A 27,572-nucleotide genomic window follows, 5' to 3' on the forward strand; every position below is an offset into this window, starting at 1 on the left:
TTACACAGTATCAGGTCTTTCAGCCAACGTGGAATGTTACACTTACAAGAATTTTGCTTGTGCTCTCATCAAAATTATAAATGCAATATGAGCTTTATAGGTTCAACCACACTGTAGCCACTGAGATAGAACAATGACGCAGTTTCTTATGATGTTTCATTTTTTCAGAAGGCTCAAAAGAATTCACATGCAATCATGGTTTTAAGCAGTCCAGCCAGCATTCTGACATAAAGGAATGGCTTTGGGATTAACCAGTTCTGCATATGGTACTCATTAAAAAAGCTCAAAACTCCCCTCTAGCTGCTTGGCCAGCTTAGAGGTTTAGAATGTTATTCTCTAGTCTACTGTTAATGCGGCCTTCTGTGATTACTAAATAGGGAAAGCAATATATAAGCAATATACAATTTCTTACTTGGACATGTCATCACTGCATTCCATGATTTACTGTACACATGAGAATTATAGTATTTACAAAATAATCACATTTATGGACCTGTTTGTCATTCACATCTTAACAGTCTCTGTGATTTCACTTTCTTACACAGCTGATACCCAAAATGAAAAAAGGTACTGAACATGTGAGTAAATGTTATGGATTTAAAGATAATAAATGAAAGCCTGTTTTAAAGGCCTGTTTTTTTTCTCTGAAGAGAGAAAAATCAAGTATTTTGAGAAACTGCTTGTAACACTGAAACATTTCCCCCAATCACCTGTAGATGGCATTCATCCCATAGCTGTATGTGGCTCTTATGAGGATCCTCTCTAAGTTTGCAAAGATGGTCATGAACTCCCTCCTGCTGACTGGAACATCAGTGCCATGCAAAGAGAAAGATTCTGGTTTCAGCACAATTTCTTCAGTATGCACTTCAGAAGGCTGCAGGTGAATTCTGCCTTTTGGAGTGCTGATTCTCAAATCACCTCCTCCCTAGAGAGAGACATAAGAGATTTTTATATGTGAAATAAATTATAAAAAGGCTCTATTACTGTAATCAACTGAAGTAAAGGTTTTATTAAATAATACATATTTTTTTTTATAAGAATAATGAACATCAGAAATAATATTAGTCTTTCATAAACCAAAATGGCCTTGCCTGATTAATCAGAAAGTCAATGCAAATAAACTCAGACAATTATGAGCTGCACAGAACAGGTCTGTTGAAAGAACATAGAAGTATTATCTCAGCCAGTCAGTCACATGGAATATAGCTTCATAAACTACTGCAATATTGGTAGGCAGCCCTTTAGATGCAGGAGGTTTTAATTCTTTAAACCATGACGATTTTTTGATACAATAAATAAGCTTAAGTTACATGAACCCTGCAGTTTTGTGGTGGTTCTCAACAGGCTTCACATTGAACATCTGAAGGAGAAGGCAGTTTTTTTTCTTTCCTTCTTTCTTTCTTTCTCATATTTTTTTCCTTTGGTGGCTGAAAATGCAGTCACTACCTCTATAATGACATCAGGTTGGATCATCAATTGAGCTGCCTCTTCTTGTTTTGTGAAATCATAGGAGACTGTGAATTTCAGGAGCCCTCCAACTGCTGTTACCTAGGAAGGACAAAAAGATGGAAAAAAGATGCAATTAATTAATTAATTAATTGAAAGGTTTTAACTGTTTGAGGGCAAATTCATTTTTAGTGACAGCATTTTCAGGAAATAGTCTTTTGGTGCAAAAAGCCATAGGCAGATTACTACAGATTACAGCTATATGGACCATTCCCTTCTTTCTCAAGGATCCCAAAATCACACTCAAGACACTTTTCTTCTGTGTCTACTGAAGAATGCAAATTACTTTTACACACTGACTAACAAAGTAATCAGAAACAGACCCGAAATCTATGCAAATTTTCACCTGATACTGACATACGGTTTTCAGTACATTTCAGATATATAATTCTCCTTTAGTCTGGCCCTCCACATCAGCAACCTAAGCCACCTTTAAAGGATACAATAACTTCAGTTCTGTGGGGCAAACTGCCAAAGAAGAAATAAATCTAGTTATGTTTTTTTTAGGATGAACTGTAACATAAAAGTAAGAATTTTTCCTCTTAGAGTCAAATGAATTTACTTTAAAAGTATGTTCCAGGCTTTCACATCAGTTCAATTGATCTTTCAGAGCAAGAGGTCATTAACCGGACTATTTCAAGTCATATCATAGTTTTCCTATGCTCTTCTAACACTTAGAAGCAGAGTGCTGACAGTAGCTTTGTCGTGAAAAAATGGAAAATGTAAATTAGTTTTAGGCTGCAAATAAACAATTGCAGACTTGACAGTGTTCAGTATAAAAGCAGTGCCTTTTTGTTTATTGTTGGGAGGCGTTTTAGTAAATCAGAGGTTGCAAGGGCTACGTTTTTTTTTTTTTTTTTTTTTTAATGCAACTACCCCATACTTTAGTTCAAAATCAGAGGGATCCTTCTGTCCTTCCATTGCATACTGCTGACAAAAGAGCAAGATCATGAGTCTTCCATGAAGAGAATAAATGTGATTATTCCTAAGGACATACTGTTTTCATCATTCTAGATGGTTTGCACGTAGTAACAGAAAGCAGTGAAAGTCATTGACTTAATTCAGTGTTATTTTATAATGTTTCTAATTTAACAAGAAAAAAAAAACTCTCAGCATTTAGGAAATGGGAATCAACTAATTTCAAAATATTCTTTAAGGTAGAAAAATACATGAATTGCATCTGAAGCAGAAAATTAACTCCAATTCATAATCCAAAACTTGGATGTTTAACCACATAATGTCCAGACTCTGCAATTGTACTCTGCTTTCATAAAGTTACTCCTCAGACACATCTTTTAAAATATTTTTTTTCCTATGTTGAAGGCTAAACACTGTTTTATAATTCTAAGAGAAAGTTTATTTGAAATACTGCAAAAAGTTTTTGGAATAGCTTTGAACTTTAGACAAACACTTTAAAAGAATAATTTTCACAGAATTTTATCATTTCTGTTTCAAGTTCAGAGTAACTACAAGGATTCAAGAAAGTGATAATATGTGAAAAAATATTTTCTGGTTTCAGAAAACCTATAAATACCTATAAACTGGTACCAAGACTGATATAGTTTTTCTCAACTTCAGAACCTTTTGCTTAGTAAACAAACAATACAACACAGAGAATTGATAGGTCATTTGGAAAAAAAAAAAAGAAAAAAACTGAAAGGAAAGGCTGTGTTTTACAATACATTCAGATAGAAAAGCCATCATTGCAAATTTTAGACAAAAAAATCTTTTAGAAATGTGTAGACAAACTGATACTAGTTCCAAGAAAGCCTGTCACACTAAAATTTCTTTTAACTACCTCAAGTTCTCAATAAGCTAGACATCCAGACCTTGTCCCCAGTACCAAAGACTGTAACATCACTTACTTCTTTCCGAAAAACATTTTATCTTCAAACACTGATGTTTTAAAAACTGATGCTTTGCTCAAAAGTAGATATCAAATCTAAGCATCATTTTGTTAAATACAAAAATTACTTCATAATAGTAGTCAGAAGATATATATACATATTTTTATATGTATATGTATATGTATATTTATATTTATATGTATATGTGTATATATATATATATATATATTTATGAGTATACAGCAAAGAATTAGTAGGTATGCCAAAGCATGTAAGAACAGAGAATGACAGTATATATGCTTGGTGTTGCAGAGATTATAAATCTGGCCATCAAAACATTCTTGTTTCCTAAGATCCAGAGGATATATAGCAGATCGAAGAAGGTAAGACAAGATATACAGCCTCTTTTAACTGTGCTGATAAAAGAAATTCACATTGGCCAGATTCAAATACAGAGTAGCGCAACTCCAACTAAGTTATTAATTACAAATAACAAAACATTTACTAAGATAATCTGGCTAGCTAACTGTGAAAAAAAAACAACCTAACATATTTAGAAGAAGTACACAGAACCTGTGTAAAATAGGCAACTGACATTTATGGAAACTACACACAGATTTCAACAGATGATAAAGCTGAAGGAAAAAAGTGACTTTTTCCATAGTAAAATAATGGTATCAGATGCCTAGAAGAACACAACCTCTTCAACCCCCTTCTGTTTGAATAACTCAAGAAAGTTGTTACTACTAGATTGCACCACCTGTTTCCTCTTAATATGTTATGCTAGTCCCTAGAAAACATACTGCTTAAGGAAGTCTATTACTAAAGAAATTGCAATTGTCACAAATTCCTAACAGAAAGAGACAGAGGTATACAACTGCACTTGACTCCAAATAGTTATTTCCCTGGAATTAAATACAGTTTCTAAACTAGAAGCAGAAAACTGAAAATTCCATCTTCCAATAGATCTCAGAACTTGCCACTGACACTGGAAGAGATTCACTCCAGAATGTCACTGAGGCAATAGTAGACCATACATGTTATATTCAAAACAAAACGTTTTTACACATAGTGAAATACCAATAGAGGACTTTCAAACCAATTCACTTTGTATTTATAGTTAAAAAATAATGTGAAGAAATAAAATACATTTCAAAGATGAGTAAATCATTACATGATAAGTTTGTCATTAAAACCAAATATGTGCACCTTGTTTATATCTAAAGTAGTTTCATTTGTGTATCAACAGATATAGCTTACAGGGGCATTGCTCTCTGGTCTAATCCAAGGGAACATCATGCCTTCAATTGAAAAAATACATTAAGCTAGATTTAGACTTACACAAAGCCAGACATTAGAAATGAGTGAAATAAAAGACACAACAAATATTAAGAAGTTGGACATTATTTTCCATCCTCACTGTTACTCTTTCTATCAGAAATATAGTTAAGGAAGTTCCTACTAGAGAAACAAGCATTGCAAAGAAAGTTAATATTTTTATTAGACCTATACATCTGTAATACATAGAGCAGTGACATGCTTTTTTTGGAAAGGCAAACCCTGACTGCTATTACAATATCTGATATATAGGCATTAGAACTATGCCAAGTGAACAAATGCTACCAGGAAAAAAATAGCAGAGAGTAAAAGAAAAAAGTTTACAAACATTAATGGGCAAAACATTTCATGTGGAGAATGCTAATACATGTACCACTGAATACAAAATAAAGAAGGAGTCCCACAGCAAGTTGCTGATAGTAAATCAAGGTTAGGAGTGGGGACATTCTTTTACCCTAGAGAGCATTCTCAAAACAGATTAAAAAAATTCCTGATATATCAGTGAATGTCATTTTGCTATCTGTCATTGTTCTAAGAAATTACATGAATGCTTAGTCTTTCTGTGTCTTGTCTGTATCATATTCTTGGTGACAATATCTACCCCTAGATGCAGTGCTTGGAGGTAAAAAAAAATCATATAACATTGAGTTTAACATTCCCTACTACCCTTCTTGGATTTCCACGATATAGAGCTACAATAAAATGTCAGAGTTTATTTGGACTCTTTCACCTTCACTCACTCTCTAGGTACACATTTATTTTATGACACAGATTTCAGCAAATATAGAGATATTTGCTACCAGAACACCAGGTCTGACTACATGTAGGAAATACTTTAGAATAAAAGAAAGATAACTCCTAGCTTTTTTTTTCTTTTCTTTTTTTTTTTTTTTCAGCCAATTTAGTCCAAAATTGATTGGTATCTGTGTCACTATGATATAATTTGACAAAGTGGTGAATTCACAGTTTACCATCTTAACAGATGGCTCTAAATGCATACGTGTTTTTTTTAACCAGCCCACAAACTGCAGGTAATGGCCAAAAGCCTGCTTTTGCTAATTTAATTCACTTATGTTTCATGCAATATTCCACTGTTAATCCAGCTCTCATCTGGATTATTATCTTCTTTAGGAACAAGAGCCTGCTGTAAATTTATGGTATCTAATTGCGTTTTGCTGATCTGGTCTTCATGTTGGTCATAGAGTGAAGGAAGGCAGGGTCTAGAAAGTAATTCCAGTGAAATAACAATCTCGAAAGCATCAAAGTTTTATTCATTTAGTTAGTAATAGCTTTCAGTAAAGACTGCAAGTTTAGCTCTACTCAGAATCCAATTAGAGATTAAATAGACACTCCCCTCTTAGACAAACTTGAATCTATAGGATATAAGGATCTTTTGAAGCACTATAGTAATATTTCTGATAAAGCAAGGGGCAAAATAATCATGTTCCATTTGAATAATAGTACAGTTGTAGCTTAGCTTAAAAAGAAAAATGAAAAAAAAAAAGACAAAAAACATTATAAGAAGATTTCCAACTCATTCTTTTCTGAAACTGTATAAATAATATGATACAGCCTCGTCTTTTTTTTTTTTTTTGTTATGTTCCCTTTGACTCTCATAGAACCACAGAATTAACAGGTCAATGCAAGAGACCTTTGGGTCCATCTTGTCCATCTCCCTGCCCAAGCAGGGCCACGCAGAGCATGTCTAGGAGCATGTGCAAATGGCTTTTGAACATCTCCAAGAAGGAGATTCCACAACTGTGAAAGTGCTCCATCATCTGCACAATAAAGAAGTGCTTCCTGATGTTCACTAGCAGTAGAAAGAATTCCCTGATTCCCATCAGAGAAATATGATACACATGATTCAAAAATAACTGAAAGGTAAGTAGAGAAAGGACACTGAAAGGTAAAGGTAGTATATTCCAACATCTGTTCCATAAGTCATCCCTTTTTTTTTTTTGCAAAAATTCTAATAAATCGAGAATAATCAGAAAATCAAAAGCTTTTTGAGTTTTGTCTTGCTGCCTCTTGCTTCCTCATCTAGAATGAGCATTGCACAATTTTTGTTGTGAATGACTCTTGTCATCATGACTGTTACAATCTCATGATAATTCTAGGTCCTTCCTGCTTTAAGTGGTTTGTGACATGCAACACAGATCAACTAAAATCACACACAATTCTTCAGTTCTATGTATCTGCTATAATAATAATAATAATTTCAATGGAAAAGATTAACTAATTAAAAAGGAAGCCTCTTCTTTGTGGATTTCTAAATTATACCTATAAACTTAGACCAGTCTCACTTTTACCAAGATACTGTATTAGTATTACCATGTACTATCTCTGGGTCTCTTCCTCCTTAGATGAACTAGACTACATTGTTTGAAAGCAAAGGAAAAATAGACAGCTATACAGTATTCAACAATTCACTGTGTTTAGTGCAAAATATAAAAACATTTAGTGATACCATTGTCCTGAAAGGAAAAATTAATAGAATCTCAGTTCTTAAAGAAGACAGGAACAGAAGGACAGCAGTTCTCCTATAAGCCCCGTGCTGCCACTTTTACTTATGTAGAAAACTTACTCCTTCTGAAATTAGTACTGAAAAAAATAATGAAACTGTGATTTAAAGACTTGTACATCCAGGTTATATGCTGTTTCCTGAAATGTGCTTATGAATGTAGACATTTACCCTATGAATTCTCAAATCCCTACTCATGGAATTACCAAATTTGGAAAAAACCTTCAAGATCATCCAGTCCAACCATCTTCCTATCCATGTTCCTTAGTACAACATTTAAAGATTTCTTGAACACTTGTCATTTCCTGTCCCTAATGAGGGGAAACAGAACAGCCTGGTCAATCATTCCCGAGGTCTAAAGTCAACTTTGCTAATGACAAGCCTTCAAAAATGTGTAACGTCATCTTTTTTTTTAACAGCTACTTAACCATAGTAGCTATATTATATAACCTTAGAAAAGTTACTTATTTTCTTATTCCTCCTTTGCTTTCCATATGACTAAATATTGCTTGGTGATTGTGCCTTCCCAATCACTATTCCCCAAGCTGCTGTAACTTGATCGAGGGTTCAAAAATATAAAGGACAGCACATATCCTTCTGGTAGTGATATAGATATTTCATGCACACTTATTACCCATGCCTACTATTGTGGTAACAAGACTCAGACTTTGGAAGTCTTGCAGTGTGGATGAGTGTCTCCCCCTGACTATTATCATTAAGGGATATGTTTTTTAAAATGTACCAGGTACTTCATTAAAATTGCAGAATTTTTCTTCTATCTGAAAACATTTAAACTGAAAAAAAAAAAAAAGCTAATTTAAACTCACCAGTTGATGGCTTGAGTTTTACAACAGCTATTCTATTCTTAATAAGCATTAATTTAGCAGGGAAAGAATGGTTTAAAGGTATGGGTCTGGACAAAAATCGTCCTTATTCTTTCACTGTGTAGATGTTCCAGACAATCAGTGATAGAGACATATTTCTGAATAACATATCCCCATCAAATGTTTCTAAATTAAGACTGTTTACTGCTGGTCTTGTAGTTGTCAGTCTCATAACTAAAAGTAATTATTAATTTTACTGATTAAATTTTCACCTTCCAGTTTCATAGTCTTCCAAAGGTACACACCATAATTACAGTAGACAAATCAATAAATTCCTTCTTGTAATACCAAAATAAAATATTAATGAGAACATTTACATCAATATTCAATTCCATTAAGACGTAGGGACCAACCCTTACCCTCCTATCTCTGGCTGTACCCCTTCCAAGAATATTTAACCAAGTACCAGAATTTGCATACTTTTGCAAAACTAAAGAAAGCTCATATTTCTATGGCAACAAAATCCCAGCATGCAATGATCACTAAAAACAAACAAACAAAAAAATGCAGGAGTATAACATCAGAGCAAGTGTTCAAAACCAAATTAAAAGCTAACATTAGTAAAAATACTTTCCTCAGTCTTTTACTGCATTAATGTGTAATCAGTATTTGTATCCAGTATGGTTGAATACATGCAAAAACACGATGATCTTAAAATCAAAATCCATGAATATTTCCTAAAATGTTGACTTGCTACTGAAAAACTCAAGCAATGCAACAAGCAGCAAGAAATATTTAAATTCTATCTCTTCGTTATACAAAGGCTCTAAGTGTCCTTGGAGTCTTTTGTTTCTGTGTTTGTAAAACATTAAGGAATATAGCTTAGGAACGTTATTTCAATAGATTATGAAAAATGCCTTATTTTTTTGCCAGTTTTCTAACCAAAAGGGATTTTCCTACCTCCTTCTACTTAACTGTTTTGCAATATTACAATGAGCAATACTGTACCACAATGATGGCTGCACAAATAATTCAAAGCAATGTATGACATAACTAGCACTTATGGATATAATAAGAAATTGAAACATATCATAATATTTCAAGTACAAAAGTGTTGTGCAACTGCAGTATCAGTTTTGCAAAATTATTCCAGCAGAAAGGATATACTATTTTTAATATCTGTCAGTGTTTTTAACTTTGAAAGTGAGAGATTTTGAATGAAGTGGTGTGTAAATATATCAATATTTTGAATTCTTTTATTTCTAACAAAATGCAGGGATATGCAAAGCCAATTCTCTCCTCTCTCAGAGGTGGCTTATCTTTTGATATAATAACACAACAATAATACACTCTTATTTGGTATTTCACTGAATATCATGGAGACCTCTGCAGATCACATATCAAAATAAAAGCAGTAAAAATAAACAGTTGAGTATTAAACAATGATATAGATCTGTATAAACATGTCTTTATGCTCTGTAACTCACACTAATCATAAAAGAAGAAGAAAACCTCCTTGTATTTTGATTTGATTTTTCAAAGCATGGAAAACAAAGCAGTGAATCAGAACTCCTGTGATTTTTCCTGAAAATGCTCTATTTTCAGTCAGAATGTATTGAATTACTTTGACTATGGAGCCAATGCTTTCTCTTGATTAAATTCATTACCACTTTACTGGCTTGTTAGTTTTGCAGCCTTTTTTCTGCTGAGCTTATTCATGACAAACTAACATAATTTTGAAAAATATCTCTGTTTTCTTTTAGAGGAAAACTTGCATTTGATGTTAGTAGAAATGCATGATTCATGCTAGTTAATAGTAACTAAATATATGTAAGTATCACACAAAAGTTATGAATTTTAATACTGTTTTACTCCAGGAGCAAATATTTTTCTGAACAGTACAGAAAGCACTTAATTACTAAACATGCTTTAAAACAGAACTGAAAAAATTCAGTGTTGTTAAAATCTGTCATTTGTTATTTATTTTATCCAGAAAAAAACTATGCACTTGCTATCACCAAATATGGTAATCAGCATATTATTCTTTCTTGAGGCAATGTGTTCACATATACTAACATTGCATATATGCTCACAAAGTTGATAAACATTAATCTTTGAAAACTACAAAATTGTGCTGCTTTTATTTAAATCCAAGAAAAAAAAACAAGTTTGTTTCCCCAAATTATCCTAAGGTTCTCTGAAAATACTTGCAGGTTTCTGGTGGTTTTTTTTTTTTTTTTTTTCCCATAAAGTTTGGATTATTTGTATTTCTTACATGACATATTCTATAAAGAAAAGATATTTATTCTTAGAAGGCTGGCGGGAGGGTTAGCAATCAAACCATTGAGATGAGAGAGAAAAAAGAAAGGCAGTAGACAAGTGAGCTGGTTTCTAAGTGAGAAAGGAAAAATGACATTTTCCTCCTGAAAATAAGTTATTCCATCAATTCAAATTGCCTTAATGGGAATTGGCCAAAAAATAAAAGAAAATCCATTTGTCACAATGAGGATAATCTAGCTCTATGATCTTTGTGATTTTCACATTCATGTGTGCTATTTTTAACATTATATTAGTTAAGGTTTTCTTTCCTTAAAAAAGGAAAAATATAATAAATGTCTCTCTTCCTTAAATTACTTGATCAGAAAAATTATGTTGTTTTACAGGAAGACAATTCAGGTTGGCGCTTATTGTCAGCTGTTCCTATAGATTCATTATCTTCAATTTCCAGACTAGAAGGAATATCTTTTCTAACAAATTATGTACTTTGTCTTCTAATAGAAAAAGTCCCTGGTTAAGTTGCGGAAAGTATCAACATCAGTCTTTCGTTGACATAAGCTCCATGGAAGTCATAGACCATGAGGTATATTAAAATAGAGAGTGTGAATGTGATTACTAAAGCAAGAATTTTGTTTTACGCAAGTAGGTAAAAGTTCTGCTGAGATTAAATGTTCTCTGTTCTGTTGTCTTTCTGCACTTCATCATGTGGTATTTTGTAAATATTCTTGCAAAAGGTGTAATGTGGATTTAAGCAACTGTCACATATTTCAAAGAAAGCCTCCTATTCTCATCATAAATACACTTTACAAAAGTCAGATATTTCTTTTCCTTTGGCTACAGAATACATTGCACAACAAATTGAGCATGAAAACTATGTGATAACATTGCCCTATATGTACTCTATTTTAATCTTCTGAAAATATCAGAGGCATCTAAAAAGTAATATAATCCTCATATCTTAAATGAGAATAAATGCACAGTCTAGTGTTGCAAAAAAAATCTGACATTATCATAGTGTATGTCTAGGATGAATATAGAGTAAGAATTCACATACAGCAATGAAAATAAAATGGTGTGATTTTTTTTTCTACTGAAAATTTATCTTCTGCATATTCGCATTAATCATCTTAATTCAACACTAACTTTTGTATCTTTCCAGAGGATATACTAGACCTTATTAGCTATAACAGACCTCTAAAATTCACTTTCTCTATGAATGCTAACACATTTTTTCCTCTTTCAGTTTTATAGACTGTTCAAAAAGAAATCTCTTGAGTTACATTAAAATTGCACTAAATGTATTTACCTAGCTGCTGTTATTATAAATATGGATACTTCACACTTTTCATGACAGGCAGCTTCCTTCTTGGCCACTGCCTTCTTGAAAATAGATACTTCTAATTTCATTCATTGTGAATATGAGAGAAGGAAGGATAGATCTGTCATTTTTCACAGACTGCCCTGACTCAAGATCTTGGACCAAAATATAATTAGGATACAGAAAAGACCACTGTGAGATTTAAATGAAAGAAAATGTACACATAGATCCTGAAAGAACAACTAACATAAGGAGGGAGATACTGCTGTTGCAACAGATAACTAACTGAAAAACAGAAATTTGGTGGTGGACTGTAGTTCTTAATCCTACCTAAAAGCAAGAACACACCTTTGGATATTTAATGATGTTCAGGTAGAGGAGCTTAGCTAAAAGTGATCAGCTGAAGTGTTAACAATGATGGATAGATATGATTCTCAGTCTTGAAAGGCTGGTGCTGTAAATGCTACCAACATGAATATTAGGACTGAAGGCATTGTCTGAGTTTGGAAGACTTTGATGTATTAACATTACCTGCCTGCCAGCTGTCCATCCAGCTGTCTTCTTACTGCTCCTTTTTAGCAGAACAGGGATAAAATAAGATGAAAAAGTTTTGGGTCAAGATAAGGACAGAGATATTGCTCACAGGCAAAACAAATCCAACTTGGGGAAAGTTACTTACATTTATTGTCATGACTCTTACCTCCTCCCCTGAGGAGGCACAATGGAAATGGTTCTTGAAATCAGTTCCTAAAGCTTCATCCTTCCTCATACTTTTCCCTTGCTTCAGAATGCGATACCTCCCCTGGGATTCAGTCCTTCATGAACTCCTTCCCAAGGCTGCAGTTCTTCTAGAACTGCTCCAGCATAAGTCCTCTGAATGGGGTATAGTCCATCAGGAACAGAATATTTCAGCATAAGTCCTCAAGTAGATAACAGAAAGCAAGCTTTCTCTTACAAAAAATCTAACTGTACTATTAATAATGCTTTTATATATTAATTAGATAATTTAAACCTTCATTAAACACTAGTTGAACTAATGGCAAATTCTTAGCTTGATATAAATGGTATTTTACATTTGTCTCCTAACAGAATTCTGAAAGTCGTAAAGATCCTGAAGTACATTTCTTGTGTAAACTTGATACCAAAAGTGGTGCTGATTTGGTGCAGCAGATCTTGACCAAAAATTCCTTTTTCAGTAAGAGTATGAGATTATACATTTGGAACTGTCAAATATGCCAGCATCAGGAAAATATGAGGTGTAAAACTGAAAGCTCAGTAGATTCCTATGAAATGTATTAATATGTAGACAAATATGTACCTCTGTAAACATTCTCAAACATATCTGTGATGAAGCTTCAGTAACTTCCTCCATGTATTTGAATTATGGCCAAAAGTTTTCCTAATGTGTCACCTCTCCCTTGTTGCTGACATTTCAGCTCATTCTTTTTTGTCCTATTCATCATGTACATGACAAAAACAAGTTTCTTTCCTCCATATAGCAGCTGCCTGTTAGCTACTTAACACTTTTGCTTCAGTTCATATAAATCTTATTTATGTATATTTTCCATTAAATAGGCTCAGTTCTTCCTGTTTTCTTTAAGTCTTACTCTGCTTTGGGCTATCTCCAGTTGAAAATTGATGGATACATCAATACCCACTAATAAAGATCGAAGATCCTTTATAGTGTTGGAACTGAAACAGGTTTTTTTGGTAGGAAAATAAAAAACAGGTGTAGAATACATTTGACACAATAACAATCTCATCTGAGAGAAGAGAAGAATAAGTATGTGCGCGAGGGGAAATATGTGTGTGTTTTTATGAATACATGGAGTATATTTGTGTTTGAGATGCTCTCTACGAAGTAAGTGCCTCAAAATATCTGACAATATATCCCTCTTGATGCCAGTAAGAATTCATATATATTAATTCTGTAAAGATGAGAGTGTTGCCTACTGTAATGTCAGGACAAATATGTTTAACATATACTAGCTGTAATATTTAAATAATTAAGTATTACAAAAAGCAGAGCAATCACTTTAAGTTATCTATTTCACTCAAGATAACTTCAGTTTCTAGCAACTGACTGATTAATGTTTTCTCACTTAGATCCTTGGAGAATGGAGAATGCAGAATGACAGTATCTTATGTGCGCTGAAGACCAGAAGAATGATGAAATCATTATCACTTTCAGTGTTACAAGCAACAAAGAATCAAAGAATAACTGCAATTTTGCAAGCTAAAACAGTGAAGTATCAGAATAGAACTTCACTACATGCTCTGAGATCGTTAAAGCTAGATAGCAGTGCCTCAATCTTGAATTTAATAGAATTTAGGAATTCTTATTATTCACTACTATATACTTTAATTCAATAATGTTTCTTAAAGTTTTTATCCTGAATTTCAACAGATAGGTTGGAAAAACAATCTTCACTTTCCATTTGAGACAGGATATCAACCTTGACTTCCCTTCAATATCTTTTGAATTTTTGATGTAACCATTAGCCATAAATTTCACAATGAGTCAATATCCTTGTGTATGGTTCATATATAATATATAAATACAAGGTCTTCTGAGTGTGATTAATATGATTTATATTCCAACATAAATTTCATTTAGTTGAATGTGTTTTTTCTTCCTTATTTTTGTTGGCAATGTGTGTTTTCTGCTCACTTCTAATGTAAGCCCAGCTGCTAGATCCTAATAAAACAAGTCTTGACTAACAATGTAAATTCTCTGCCTCAATCTCAAAGTCTTTAATATTTAGCAGGGTTTCATGCTGCCTTAGATTTAATGCAAATGGTGTAGACTGAAGTAACAATTAACTTTATAGCTGGAAGATAAAATGAGGATAAAAGAGGTATTACTTCACTATAGCATTGGGAGAAAAATGATTTAAAATGTTGAGCTTAACTTAATACTGTTTAAAATATGTTAGATGAAGACTGTGACCTACACAAAGTTATACAAGTTTCTAGTCACAGTAGGAATACACCATAAACTCTTTCTCGAATGTTAATGTATATTTAAATAATACTAATATAGGAACTTAATTATATAGTCCGGGAGTTAATTCGTCACAACATCCATCTACAGATTGGAAGTCCTTGATTTGAATCAGCAATGTGTTCCAGATCATACACATTTTACTTGGTCAAAGGACAAATTCCCCTCCCCAGTGCTGATAACAAAATTTCATAGATTCACTGTTATTAAAAAGTTAGAACAGACAGAGATTAGTTTCAACATGCCTTTCAGTACTCCATAGGCATCATCCCTTTTACTGATGTATGAATCCATTTTCTTCCCTTTTCTTGTCTCATCCCATCTGTTTTTTCTGAACCATCCATTATTATTTCACGACCTCTAACATTAACTACCAATTACAGTTTAAGAATGAAAGTAAATCAGTTATGAACAAAACATACATATACACAACAAAATGCACTTCATTCTCCTACCCAAGATTATAACAAAACTAGTCTCTAGCTTAGGAATTTTCTGCAAATTGCTGTATATTGGACTGCACTGATGAGTGCTTGCTTGCTAATATGATTCCATACATATCCAATATTGGTCACTGCTGGAGACCACTTACCAGGCTAGACAGACCATTCCTTTCCCTAACTACAGCTTATTTTTTCATAGACATTGCAGAACCAAATATTGCAGATTTCCTGCAGAGAGAATCTAATGTAGTTCTATCAACTTGATTTCTGAACATTTCTGCAAACAGAAGATCAGTATTTTTTTGTAACATGAAGTGCCAACTTGATATCTCTGATATCTCTTGATATCTGAAGAGCTGGAAATTATGCTAGCTAACTCTGAAGAGTTAGTACCCAGGGCAAGTTAGCAAGAGGCAACAAAGCTAGTGAGGAGTCTGGAGTACAGACCTTATGAGGAGCAGCTGAGGGAGCTGGGCTTGTTCAGTCTGGAGAAAAGGATGCTCAGGGAGATCTTATGCCTCTCTGTAACTACCTGAAGGGAGATTGTGGTGAGGTGGGGCTAGGCCTCTTCTCTCAGGTAACTAGCAATAGGTCTAGAGGGAATGGCGAAGATACACTAGGGTAAATTCAGGTTGGATGTTAGGAAAAACAACTTCTCCAAAAGAGTGGTCAGCACTGGAACAGCTTGTCCAGGGAGGTGGTGGAGTCACCGACTGTAGAGGCATTCAGGAAATATGTAGATGTGCTACAGATGGAATGGATGATCTCAGAGGTCTTTTCTAACCTTGGCCACTCTATGATTCTATGATTCTAAGAGCTACTATTACTTAAAACATGGAAAAGTAGATCTTTCCTCTAACTGTATTGCACTGCATCAAGTCTGTTAAGTATGTTAAGAATTTTGTAGTCAATATATTTCATGAGTTAAGTCTGAGTGTAGATAAAGTTCAAAACATTTAAATGATTTATTGTTAGGTAGAAGAAAGAATGGAATGGGAAACAGTGGGGAGTAGTATGCTATGCATTAAATCTACAAAAATAAAACATCTGCAGGACATCAGATTATTAGAATTATTAAGCCTATAAAATTTAAGTATGCTGTACTTGGGAAACAAACTTAAAAAAAATATACAGCATCTGTGACATGCAGAACAGCTTGTGAGAACACTTGTGCATTTTTTATCTTTGACATTGTCACATTCTTATAAAAAACTTTGCACATAAAACTTTAAGCATTTATTTGTTATACCACTAACAAATACATTTGCAGGAAATAATCTCTCTCTCTAAGTTTATCTGGGGAGATTTCACAGTCTTACGTATAAAATTCCCATGCATTCTCAATATGATAATGAAAATTTTAACTTAGATTTTTTTTTTCCCCAAAATACTTCATTTCTATAGTAAAATGTAACATCACATGCACAGCAATTTGCACAAACAATGGTGCTCAGAAAGAAGTATCAGAGTCTGACATTCGCTCTGTGTAAATGTTCCATTTTGAAATATTCTGATCAACAAAATGATAAAATTGCTGCCTATGGTTTTTAAAATCCTGCATTTAGTTCATAATAAAAAAATCAGATCCAATAATTATTTATTCATCATTCCAGCCACCAATAAGTGATCTTCCAGAGATCTCAAATCTCACTGAAGCCAATGCAAGAAGCTAAATTTCCATATTAAGTGGGTATACAACTGAATGCTGTATATTTGTATAATTTGGCTATTTACTTCAGTAAGTACTACAGATGCCTCCACAGTGCAGTAACATTTGCAGATCTCTAGGAAAACAGAAATCTCTGCTCAACAAGGGCAAGTCCTCAGGACATTATAGAGTTTGTGACATGAACTGCTTCTATTCTTATACTCCTTTGGGTGGCACAAATATTTATGCAGGTTTCAGCATATTTAATTTATATTAATTCTTAACGAAGTTAAGTAACTAAGTTTCACTTGGAATCTATCTAGGTACAGGATGACAGCCCTGAGGAGAAGGATTTGGGGGAGTCAGCTGATGAAAGACTCAACATGAGCCAGCAATATGTGTTTGCAGCCCAGAAGGCCAACCGTATCCTTGACTGCAACATGAAAGTGTGACCAACAGGTTGAGAGAGGTGATTCTGTCCCTCTATTCTGCTCTCATGAGACCCCATCTGGAATACTACATCCAGTTCCAGGGCCTCCAACACAAGGACATCAAGCTGTTGGAGAGGGTCCAGGGAAGGGACACAAAGATGATCAGAGGCATGGAGTACCTCCTACAAGGATAGGCTGAGAGAGCTGGGGCTTCAGCATATAGAAAGATTGCAGGTGATTTTTAGTGGCCTGTCTGTACCTGAAGGAAGCATACAGGAAAGCTGGAGAGAGATTTCTTACAAGAGTATGTAGCGACAGATGAGGGACAATGGCATTAAACTGGATGAAGGTAGGTTTAGATCAGGATATTAGGAAGAAATTATTTACTGTGAGCATGGTAAAACCCTGGAACAGGTTACCCAAAGAGGTTGTGGATGCCCCTTTCCTGGAAGCATTCAAGGCCAGGCTGGATGGGGCTTTGAGCAAACTGGTCTAGTGAGGAGTATTCCTGCCTATAGCAGGGGGGTTGGAACTAGATTATCTTAAAGATCCCTTCCAAATCAAACCGTTCTATGATTCTTAATTTTTCAGCGATACAAGGCATCAAGTTGGTGCAAAACTGTACAAAAAATAATGGATTACTGTATATAGAGATACCTGGGTTAACTTGAAGGCTGGAAGCATCTTCAGCATTTCAGTTATTAACACCTAACACAGATCACTTAAAATTAGTTTGGAACATTTACATCACATTGGTGATAGCAGAAGAAATGAGAAACAAAGGCACTTCTCATGAATAGAAGGGGGTTTTGGTCACTTTTATCTGCGTTCTGTCAGCATTTTAGAATATTAGTGAAAGCAAAATACTTTAAAGTCAAAGTGGGAATTGAAGGTGACATAACCCCAGCTGATATTAGGTGCCTAATTTACTTTTAGAGATCTGACAATATTGTTAACCCTCTACTATCAGTGGAGGAGGAGATAGTATACCAACACTCAAGCATGAGTGAGTTTTAGCTATGCATTCCCCTTTGGGAAACTTTCATTCCCTTTGGGAAACTTGTCTCTCCCCTTGATGAAGAGCCAATAAGACTGCCTTGTGAACTGAACACACCAGAACTGAACTAATTCTTTGACAAAGTTTCCACATTTAGGAAGTTCATTTGATAATCTCCACAATGAGCAAGCAAATCTGAGTTGTTTAAACTGCTTAAAAGTGTTTTCACTGGTGATAGTCATCTTCCCAAACAATTAATGCAATTCAGAGTTTTTCTAATCACAACTGCAATTCTGCTTAATTCTGGAGAATTTCAAAATATGAGCATAGAGGCCTGTATTTAGAGAAATAGTACCAAAAGTAGTCTCTAAATATCACCAGGTAAAAAAACCTGGTCTTCTAGATAGAATATCTAGATAGAATAGGTCAATAGAGAATATTTTTCTGAATGAGAAAACAGTGTGTTGAGAGTAACCCAAAATGAAAATAAAAATAAGGTTACACTTCTTAAGTAGCATACTTTCCAGGCACAATTATTTGGCTACAGTAGGTAGCTTAACTCGAACAGGATGCAAGTATTTTGTTAGTCTGAAATATTCACATACTAATGAGAATTCTCAGTGGTGGAAATGCTAGAGAACATAATGATGAGGTGTAAGTGGCTTGATACTCTTCAGCAACATTCACAAAATGCCAGAGCGTGGGTCTGAACAGTGAAGCTCAATTGCTATACTTAAAAATCATTAAAACAGCTACTGACATTCTCCTAAATTCTCCTGGAAATAATTTGTGAGGCAGTATGGGTTAGGATACATTCTCAAATTATAGTTTGGATGGGACAATTCTCTTCTGGAAGATGGAAGAAAAAAAGCAGTGTAAAATAATATTTTTATTAATTATACTACTACACAGTGTATTCTTTAAATAGTTGCTAATAACACAACAGCAAAGGGTATCAATAGTATGCTCATATCAATGCCCTCAACTCCAGAGAACAGGTCCCAGGCAATGCTTGGTTTGTTAATTCAGGTGTGTTCTTAAAGCACCCACATGAATAGTATTTTTGACAAAATATCTCAAGGACTAATTTGCAAATAGTTTTTCTCATTAGCAATCTGTATTCAAAATCCATTCCACTCAAAGGCCATCCTATGGCTGAATACAGTAGTCTACGTGCACAGCTTTGGCAAAAATCAGTGTTTTATTATGCCAGTATCAGCCTGCTGGAATGAGAAGCTCGTGATGTAAATAACACTAGTCCTTTAATTCAATACAGAAACTACCCTAGACCCTGCTTTTTCCCTACCTACTTCCTCTATTCAGTATCATTTTACAGTAAAACAAGGAGGTGTTTGATGTTTTAAGAACATTTAAAAATATCTAAAGTAATATTTAGAAGTCTTAAAACACCATGCAAAATTTAAGACAACTTTTCCCAGACTAACATAAATTAGTACCATATTGTACACATGTTGTATGAAGATAATATCCTGCCAAGTAGAAAAATGTCATCCCAAAATAGAAAGCCACATTTACTCGGGATATTGATCTAGCTTAGCTGGATTCTATAAAAGATAGAAAAGTGGATAATGTAACTTCAGACATGAGAAGTTATTAAGTGAATTGACTCATGGAGCTGTACTTAATCCTCAGTCCCTACAGCACAAGCATCTCTTGGGTCAGATTGTTTCCATACTAACACTGCTCATTTTTGGAAAGGAGGAGGAACTCTGAAGTGAATAACTTGCTAAGGTTCCTCTGTCTTGTATTTTTGCACAGTAAGCTATTCACTTCCTTGCCTCCCAAAATCATAGAAAACGTACCAGAACTCCACAGGTCCCTTTGAGCATATCTATAAGGTCTTTATAATTGATTATAGTGCTCTAGCAGTAACATCTACTATGGAGGGATTTGTTTTCAGTTTTGCAGTGTATTTACATCTAAAAGGCTTAATAAGTCACCTAACATATGTATGCACATGTAAAACTATATTTCAATAAGGAATAAATGTTAAGACATCTATATGTTTTAGTCTGGATCCCACTATACAAGAAACAGCAGTGGAATTATGTTCACCAACTGAAGACTGGCTAGCTGTAATCTCTGGTGCCTACAAGAATGCAGAAGACAATACCAAAGCAGAATAGTTTAAGATTTAGTACACACTTAAGAACAAAAATCTCAGCTCTGTTTTGAGTACACATGCTGCTTCACTCTTTCATGTCCCAAGAAGATATTTAAGGCCTAAAAAAAGAAATCAGGGAACAATGTATCTCTTCTCTTCCTCATAACCAATGCTGACAGTGTGCAAAATGTCATGAAATGGTGCATCTATAAAGAAATACTGAGAACATTGCTGCACATGAGGACCTGACAAATAAAATGATGTATTCACAATTTATTTATTTAGTTATTTATTTTGCAATTAACCATCCTACAAAACTGAAGTTCTCAGTCAGAAAAGAGATGGTTTTAGATAATGCAATATTCATCACATTTCTGCAATAGAAGTAAGAAAAGTTTTATTATTATTCTTTTTTTTACCACTATTTCTGTTGCATGAACCCACTCATAAAAAGCCAGACTGTGCCCCAGAAAGTAGTTATGTTAATTATTCTTTTCTGTATCCTCCTGTGATCCTACTTGATTTGATTTATTACTTCCCCTTCTTCAGTCTTTTTTTAGCTAACTCAGATCTGTTTCCAAGGCCCATTGCTTTTTATATAATCCAACACAAAAAGTTAGTATGTGATACATTAACTAGATAAACTAGAGAAGCAATAACAGTACTTTGTTTCTTTGCTTACTTTGATACTAATCTGACTCAGAGAAATTGAAAATTTCTTGAAGTCTTTATGACAGCAAAATTATAAAATACATTAAGTCCTAGGACATATAGATTCTAATCATTGCTAACGTAAATGTTTTAACTATTTAGCAGAAGATTGTAATGTGAAGGCAGAAATAACTCGTCTTCCCCCCAAAAAAGAGACATTTAAAAGGTTTTTCCAATGTTGTAATCTCAAAATATTTTCTTTCTTTCTGATCAGCATATGATGTAGCAGAGAGCAAAGCTGCAGCTTAAACAAGAAGATGAGAAACAAATATAGTAATTTGTGCTTTGAATTCAAGGAAAATAATTACATTTCTTTACAGATGATTTTGCCTCTTGGCGACTTATCCAATGTGCCAGTGTAGATGGTTAGAGTAAAGCAGCATTATAACCTAAAAAAAGACACTGTTTTGTCACTAAAAAAAAAAAAAAAAAAAAAAAAAAAAGAATATTTAAAATAGTTAATAGCTCTGCTACGCTGAGGCAAGAGAAAACATTTTCAAAATCATATAACATTGGTAGAGAGTAACACAGAGTAGGCTGTTACAGACTCAGATTTTACCCCAGATGAGTCCCACGTTTCTTGCTGGATGTTCACATGATAAAGACTTGAATGTACAGCTAGGATAACTGAAGCCTTTTAAATACAAAGACACCATCGGTTCAGAGGTAACCAGGACAGAAAATGAGATTAGGAGAGTAAGAAATCAAGTGCCACCATACCCTTACATGCTTCTTAAGAATATTTTCCTTTGCATTTACTCTTCAACATCTTTACCTGGATAATGGGATTGAGTGTACTCTCAGCAAGCTTAATGTTGACAACAAGCAATTGACAAAACAGAAGGAAGGGATGCCATCCAAATGGACCTGGACAGGCTGGAAAAGTACACCCATGAGAACCTGATGACGTTCAATAAAGACCAGGTATAGTCTTGCACTTCGGCTGGGGCAATCCTAAACATGAGTACAGACTGGGAGAACTCCTTGCAAACAGCCCTGCAGAGAAAGATCTGGAAGTCCTAGCAAATAAGAAGCTGGACACATGCCAACAGTGTATGCTTGCAACCCAGAAGGCCAACAGTAACATAGGCTTCATCAGAAGAGGGGTGGCCAGCAGAGAGAGGGAGGTGATTATTCCCCTCTAGTCTGCCCTTGTGAGGCCCCATCTGGGTACAGCATCCAGTTCTGGGGGTTCCCAGTGCAAGAAAGATGTAGAGTTGTTGGAGAGGGTCCAGACGAGTCTGTGAAAATGACCAAAGGTCTGGAGCACCTTTCCTAAGAAGAATGGTTGAGAGCTGGGCTTGTTTAGCTCGGAGAAGAGAAGGCTCCTGTAAGACGTCATTGGAGCATCCCAGTACTTAAAGGGAGATTATAAACAGAAGGCAGACAGACTTTTTTACACATTTTGGTAGTGATAGAACAAGGGAGAATGGCTTCAAACTAAAAGAGGAAGGATTTAGATTAGATGTTAGGAGGAATATTTTACTCAGAGGGTGGTGAAGCCCTGGAGAAGATGTGGGTGCCTCATCCCTGGAGGCATTCAAGGCCACATTGGATGGGGCCCTGGGCAGCTTGATCTACTTGGTAGTAACTCTACCGATGGGAGGGGATTAGATGATTCCTTCAAACCAAAATAATTCTATGATTCTATGATATGCAGCTTTTTTCAGACTTTGTCTTTTTCTCTGAAACATACAGAAGGTTCATTATTTTATGCCAAGAACTGGACATATAAACGTTTCTTGCAGTGCCTCACAGTCATAATAATAATAAAAAAATACTCAGAAGATAATATATTGCTCTTTCTGTATTCCCTGAAGAACCAAATAAAATTACTTTGCAAGAATCTATGATATCCTTTCCTAAATCTATGATCTCCCTCTCAGGACAAGTTCCTCTTCTGTTTGCAGTTTACTGCTTGATTACACATTGTGTTCCTGTTTCATATGAAATGCTCTGCAGGTTAAAATTCTTCCACAGAGCCACTGTAAAATACCTAACAGAGATCCACAGAACAGATAACTTAATAAAGATCTGGATCAAAGATCTGTAATTGTATACCTGATACAGACTGAGATAAAATGGGGGAATTTTCACTGTAGTTATTTTAACAAAACAAACCCAAAATAAACACAAAAACAAATTAAAAAAAAAAAAAAAGAAACCTTTTAAAACTACCTAATAATCACTTCATTTTTTTCTTAGCTATCTAAATCAGAATCAGATAATACACAAATATGAATCCAGTGTTCCTAGATACAGTTCTCCCATGAACTCCACTTTTTCCCTTTCTCCTCCCTAAACACAAGAACTCAGTGTGAACATTTGATATATTAGGTTCAGTCATTAACAACACAATTATCTCTACAGCATGTAGCTATCTAAATCTTCTTGTGAAGAATTGGCACAAAAGCTAACAAGGAATGAATAAATTAATTAAGAGAACATGTTACATATTCTCAGAAAGCTTACAATAGCAAATTAGGGCTACAGACAACAGTTACAATCTTGGGAACTTTGAGGAGCTCATTGAACACACCAGTTACTCATAGCTGGAGCTAGCTTACTGAATGCTTTTATCTCTGCTCTTAACAAGACATTGAATGCTGTCCCAAGGTGATGTACTACTTATTAGGGAAGCTCATGTCTCTTACTATTCACGCTTTTGTTCACACAGTCAGGATAATAAAGCATACAAACAATAAAATGGTTGCTTAATTGCCACTGTCATATTGCTGGGAATTCTATTTAAGTTGCTTTGTATACAAAAGAAAAGAAGATTTATGGCCTACAGGGCAGTATTCAAACTACTTCCTTTGAACTTTCAAAATTTTGCATTTAAAAAAAATATTAAAAAGTCCTTTTAATGCATGGTTGAGAACTTTTTGGTGCACTGTTCAAATTTTCCAGATGGTTTCACATTACAGTCAACTTGTATACATACATATTATGATATAAATCTGTGATAAAAATTACGTATTTTTACCACCATGAATAATGAGTAAAATTTAGATTTAGTGTTCCTCCTATTACTCGCTCATTTGGTATTCATTGTTTTAACACTGACAATAATTACATACATAATGATATATATTAGGTTTTACAATGGGTGTCATCCCTTCATAAGTATTTTATCATAATTCAGCATAGACAGCAATAATCATTATGATGGATCATTTTTCATTAATGAAGCATTAATTATCATTCACTTATTGTAAAGTGTCAGTCACTACCTGCCTAGACCAAAATAAATCCTGCTTTGGATAGAAGCTTAAATTTAGTGAACACATTTTGGTAAATAACTCATACTTTCAGTGCTTTATGAATTGCTGCAGCAGTAATATATATGCTTTAGTAATTATGAAAGGTGAGCCTTCCCAAATTAAAAAGCATTCAACTTCTGGAAGGCTGGAACTTCATTTCTGAAGACATGGGTGACTATAGTCACTAGACATATTTTTACTATTGATCTCCCCTATCATCACAGAAAAAATCTCAGGTACGTAAATAGAGAATCTTATAGATGATTTTTCAGCTTTGTGAAGATTTTGTCATTTGAATATGAAATTGTATTTGTGGTGTAAAAATATCAGAAGAGGTTTAGTAGGTAAGATCAAAAATCTGTTTAACTTGTCTTCTGTAAACATAAGTGAAACAGCAGAACACAGCTACAAGTTCTGCATATCTTTTATACAGAAATCTGTTTAAGTGAAATTGAATATTCAAATGACATAAGGGAAACCTACACAACAATTTAAATGCATTTTCTGGTAAAAAAAAAACAGGAATCTTTGGAAGAAAAGAGAAAAAAACCTTACAGATTTCTAGAACTTTCTAATTTTTAGCAGCATTCAGGAAAATATAAGGTTCAGTTGTGGTAGCACACTTCATTTATCATCTAACAACCATTTTCTAAACAGAACCTACAGCATTTAGCCTTCCAAAATACCGGAAGACAGCTTGAAAGAATTATAATCTGATAAAGGGAAGCAAAAGCACTTACCTTTTGAAACATACAATATGTGATCAGAATAAACTTAACATGCTGTACAATATATCTACAGCATTATATTTCTCAAAACTGACTTTGTTCATGGCATCGGAAAGAAAGTAGACAAAGGAGCTAAACAATGATTTATAGGAAAAATAAGTAAAGCTACGTTTGAGAGCAACACTCTCAATGGCAATGAGCAAGGTATACAGACAGTAGTCCAAAAGTATAGAATAATGAGTCAAAATACATATAACTAGAGGGGAAAATTCTTCATTCTTTACACTAAAATGTGTGAACTTCATAAGAATTTTTGGATTTTTGCTTTTACAAAAGCTTACATTGAAAATGTGGAAATGCTTTTCTAATGTAAACATACTTTTGTCTGGAACTTGCACAAAACCATCAGATTTATAATTCTGAAATGCAATAGCAACTGTGCTTTCACACACATTTTCATAAAAGTTTCAGAGTTTGATTAGACTGCTATGAAACAGTGGATGTACTTCTACTTAATTTGGAATTGCATCTCACTGTGGGGATGGTCAGGATATACTCTGAGACTTGGAATCTTAACTGTTTTGACTCTCTTAAGTCTTTCAGATGCAATTTATCTCCTTGAATTTTGCAGACAACGAGATAATTATTTTTTTTTTTTTCCCCACAGAATTCTGTGAAGGCTTGGTAATGCATTTGATGATTTGCTGATTAGGTTATCTATTTGATCACAGTCACGTTGGGAAGAATATATTTTTGAGTTGCTGGGCTTGTTACCAAATATTAATAATTTTCAACTACTACTAATCTCTTTCCAGTAACAAAAGAAAACATACAAACTACAGATCCTCAAATGCATGCCACAGTACCTCAGAAAATCTACATTAATATTTGACAGGCTCAGAAGAATTGATATGGCAAAATCACGGGCCAAACTATGAAAAAATTATCTCACTGCAATTTTTCTAAAAGAAAATTTGAAAATGTTTGGTATAAAATCTCCAAGTGAGTATTTGAATGAAGAATTTGGAGCTAGCTTTCATGTAAAAATCTCAAAGTTTGTTTAAGAAAGGTTGCCTCGATCATCCTCATATCTCTAACTTTCTAAGTGTCTTCAATCCCATGTGGTTAGTTTTATTCTCTTGGACACTTTGTGTCATACATTCATATTTCTGTTGGAGAGTTGAGACAAATGTAGAAAGCTATTTGTATTCAAACGCATATATATTATGACATAAAACTAAAGACACAAGAGACTGACGAAACTATATTTTTGTGCATCTACCTAAGCTGAACTACCATATCATCTATGAAAGAGAGAAGTAATTTACTGGATTGTACATAGCATCACATGAACCACAGCAATAAATCTGTAGAAAGTTCATTCTCAAAAGCATGTTTCACCACAGCAGACTAAACAGAATTAACTCAAATACTTAAGTAATAAGACACAGCTGACTAAACAACATTTCTATTTATTTGATTATCTTTAAGGACATCTGTTGTCACAAATCTACTTTGCAAGTTAAAAAAAAAACAACACAGTTTAATTCCACCTGTTTTATTAGTTTAGACTGTCTTCTCTTATTAAATTAGGAAATATTGTTTTCCATAGCTAATGACAACAGGATACTGATTTACTACTCATTTTGTTTTTCATTTCACTTTTCTGGGTTTTATCTGCTCTTTTAACACGGCAAACATTTTAAATAAGTAGATGTATGCATAGCTGTATACTGCCTAATTTTATTCAAAACATTTAAGAAGAAAATGTTCCCTTAATAACATAACAGATCTTGATAACCTTATTTTTTAAAAAACAAAAAACAAAAAACAAAAAACCAAATCCCCTTAATATAAATTAAATATTATAGTATGGCTTTCTGGAGCGTGGGAAATAAAATACTGATGGAAATCTGTGTACTACTATTCAAAGTATTTATATATATTAATATTGCTGCAATATTAATGGTGTCATCCAGTTCATGGCAAAGCAAACTCAGAATTGCAGATGTTTTTGTCCTATTATATACATATTAAGGAGGGAGGATGGATATACATAGTATTCCTTTGCTTTCTGGCCAGTTGCACAGCTTAAAGCCTTCATTCAGTGAAGTCCTCACTCTAGGCCATACTTTCAGAGCAGACTGAAATATTGTAGCTATCTTGTTCATTAGCAAAATATATTTCAAAACTTTATAAAAGCATTTCTTGGGAAATCAACTAAAAATTTTATATATAACCAAGATCTTGTTTTTGGACAGTAAATTGAAACTCTATATGACCGGGCCCTGTTATTTTAAGTTAATAAAAATAGATTGAAATCCTTAACTATAAATCAATCAAAAAAAATACACAAAAACAACAGAAGAAAACTTGTACAGAAAGCTGTTGAAACAGCTGCCTTAATTGTGGAAAAAATTCCTGTCCCCACAAAGGGTTAAACAAAACAAAGAAGTGATCCACAACCATTCTAGATATTTCATGACATTTGAAGATTTCAAAACTATGAAAGAAATTAATGAAAAATATTGGTAGTGTTACAATCCCTCTAACTTTTGTATTATTATGAGGAAATTACTTCTGGACAGCAA

At 33.9% G+C, this 27,572-nt stretch overlaps 1 protein-coding gene across 2 annotated transcripts in view; it reads right to left on the reverse strand.

The window, feature by feature from the left end:
* The window catches only part of LAMA2 (laminin subunit alpha 2), a 335,772-nt gene that overhangs the window by 156,914 nt on the left and 151,286 nt on the right, over window positions 1–27,572 (reverse strand). For both annotated transcript variants that reach the window (XM_090135808.1, XM_090135806.1), the window contains exons 13-14: window positions 1,447–1,548; window positions 711–925 (exon numbers count right to left, since the gene is read on the reverse strand). In XM_090135808.1, coding sequence (XP_089991934.1) covers window positions 711–925; window positions 1,447–1,548 — 317 coding nt within the window. The remainder of the gene's footprint in view (window positions 1–710; window positions 926–1,446; window positions 1,549–27,572) is intronic.

This window comes from Phasianus colchicus, chromosome 2, assembly GCF_987193195.1.
Source record: "Phasianus colchicus chromosome 2, bPhaCol1.hap1.1, whole genome shotgun sequence".
Classification (NCBI taxonomy): domain Eukaryota; kingdom Metazoa; phylum Chordata; class Aves; order Galliformes; family Phasianidae; genus Phasianus; species Phasianus colchicus.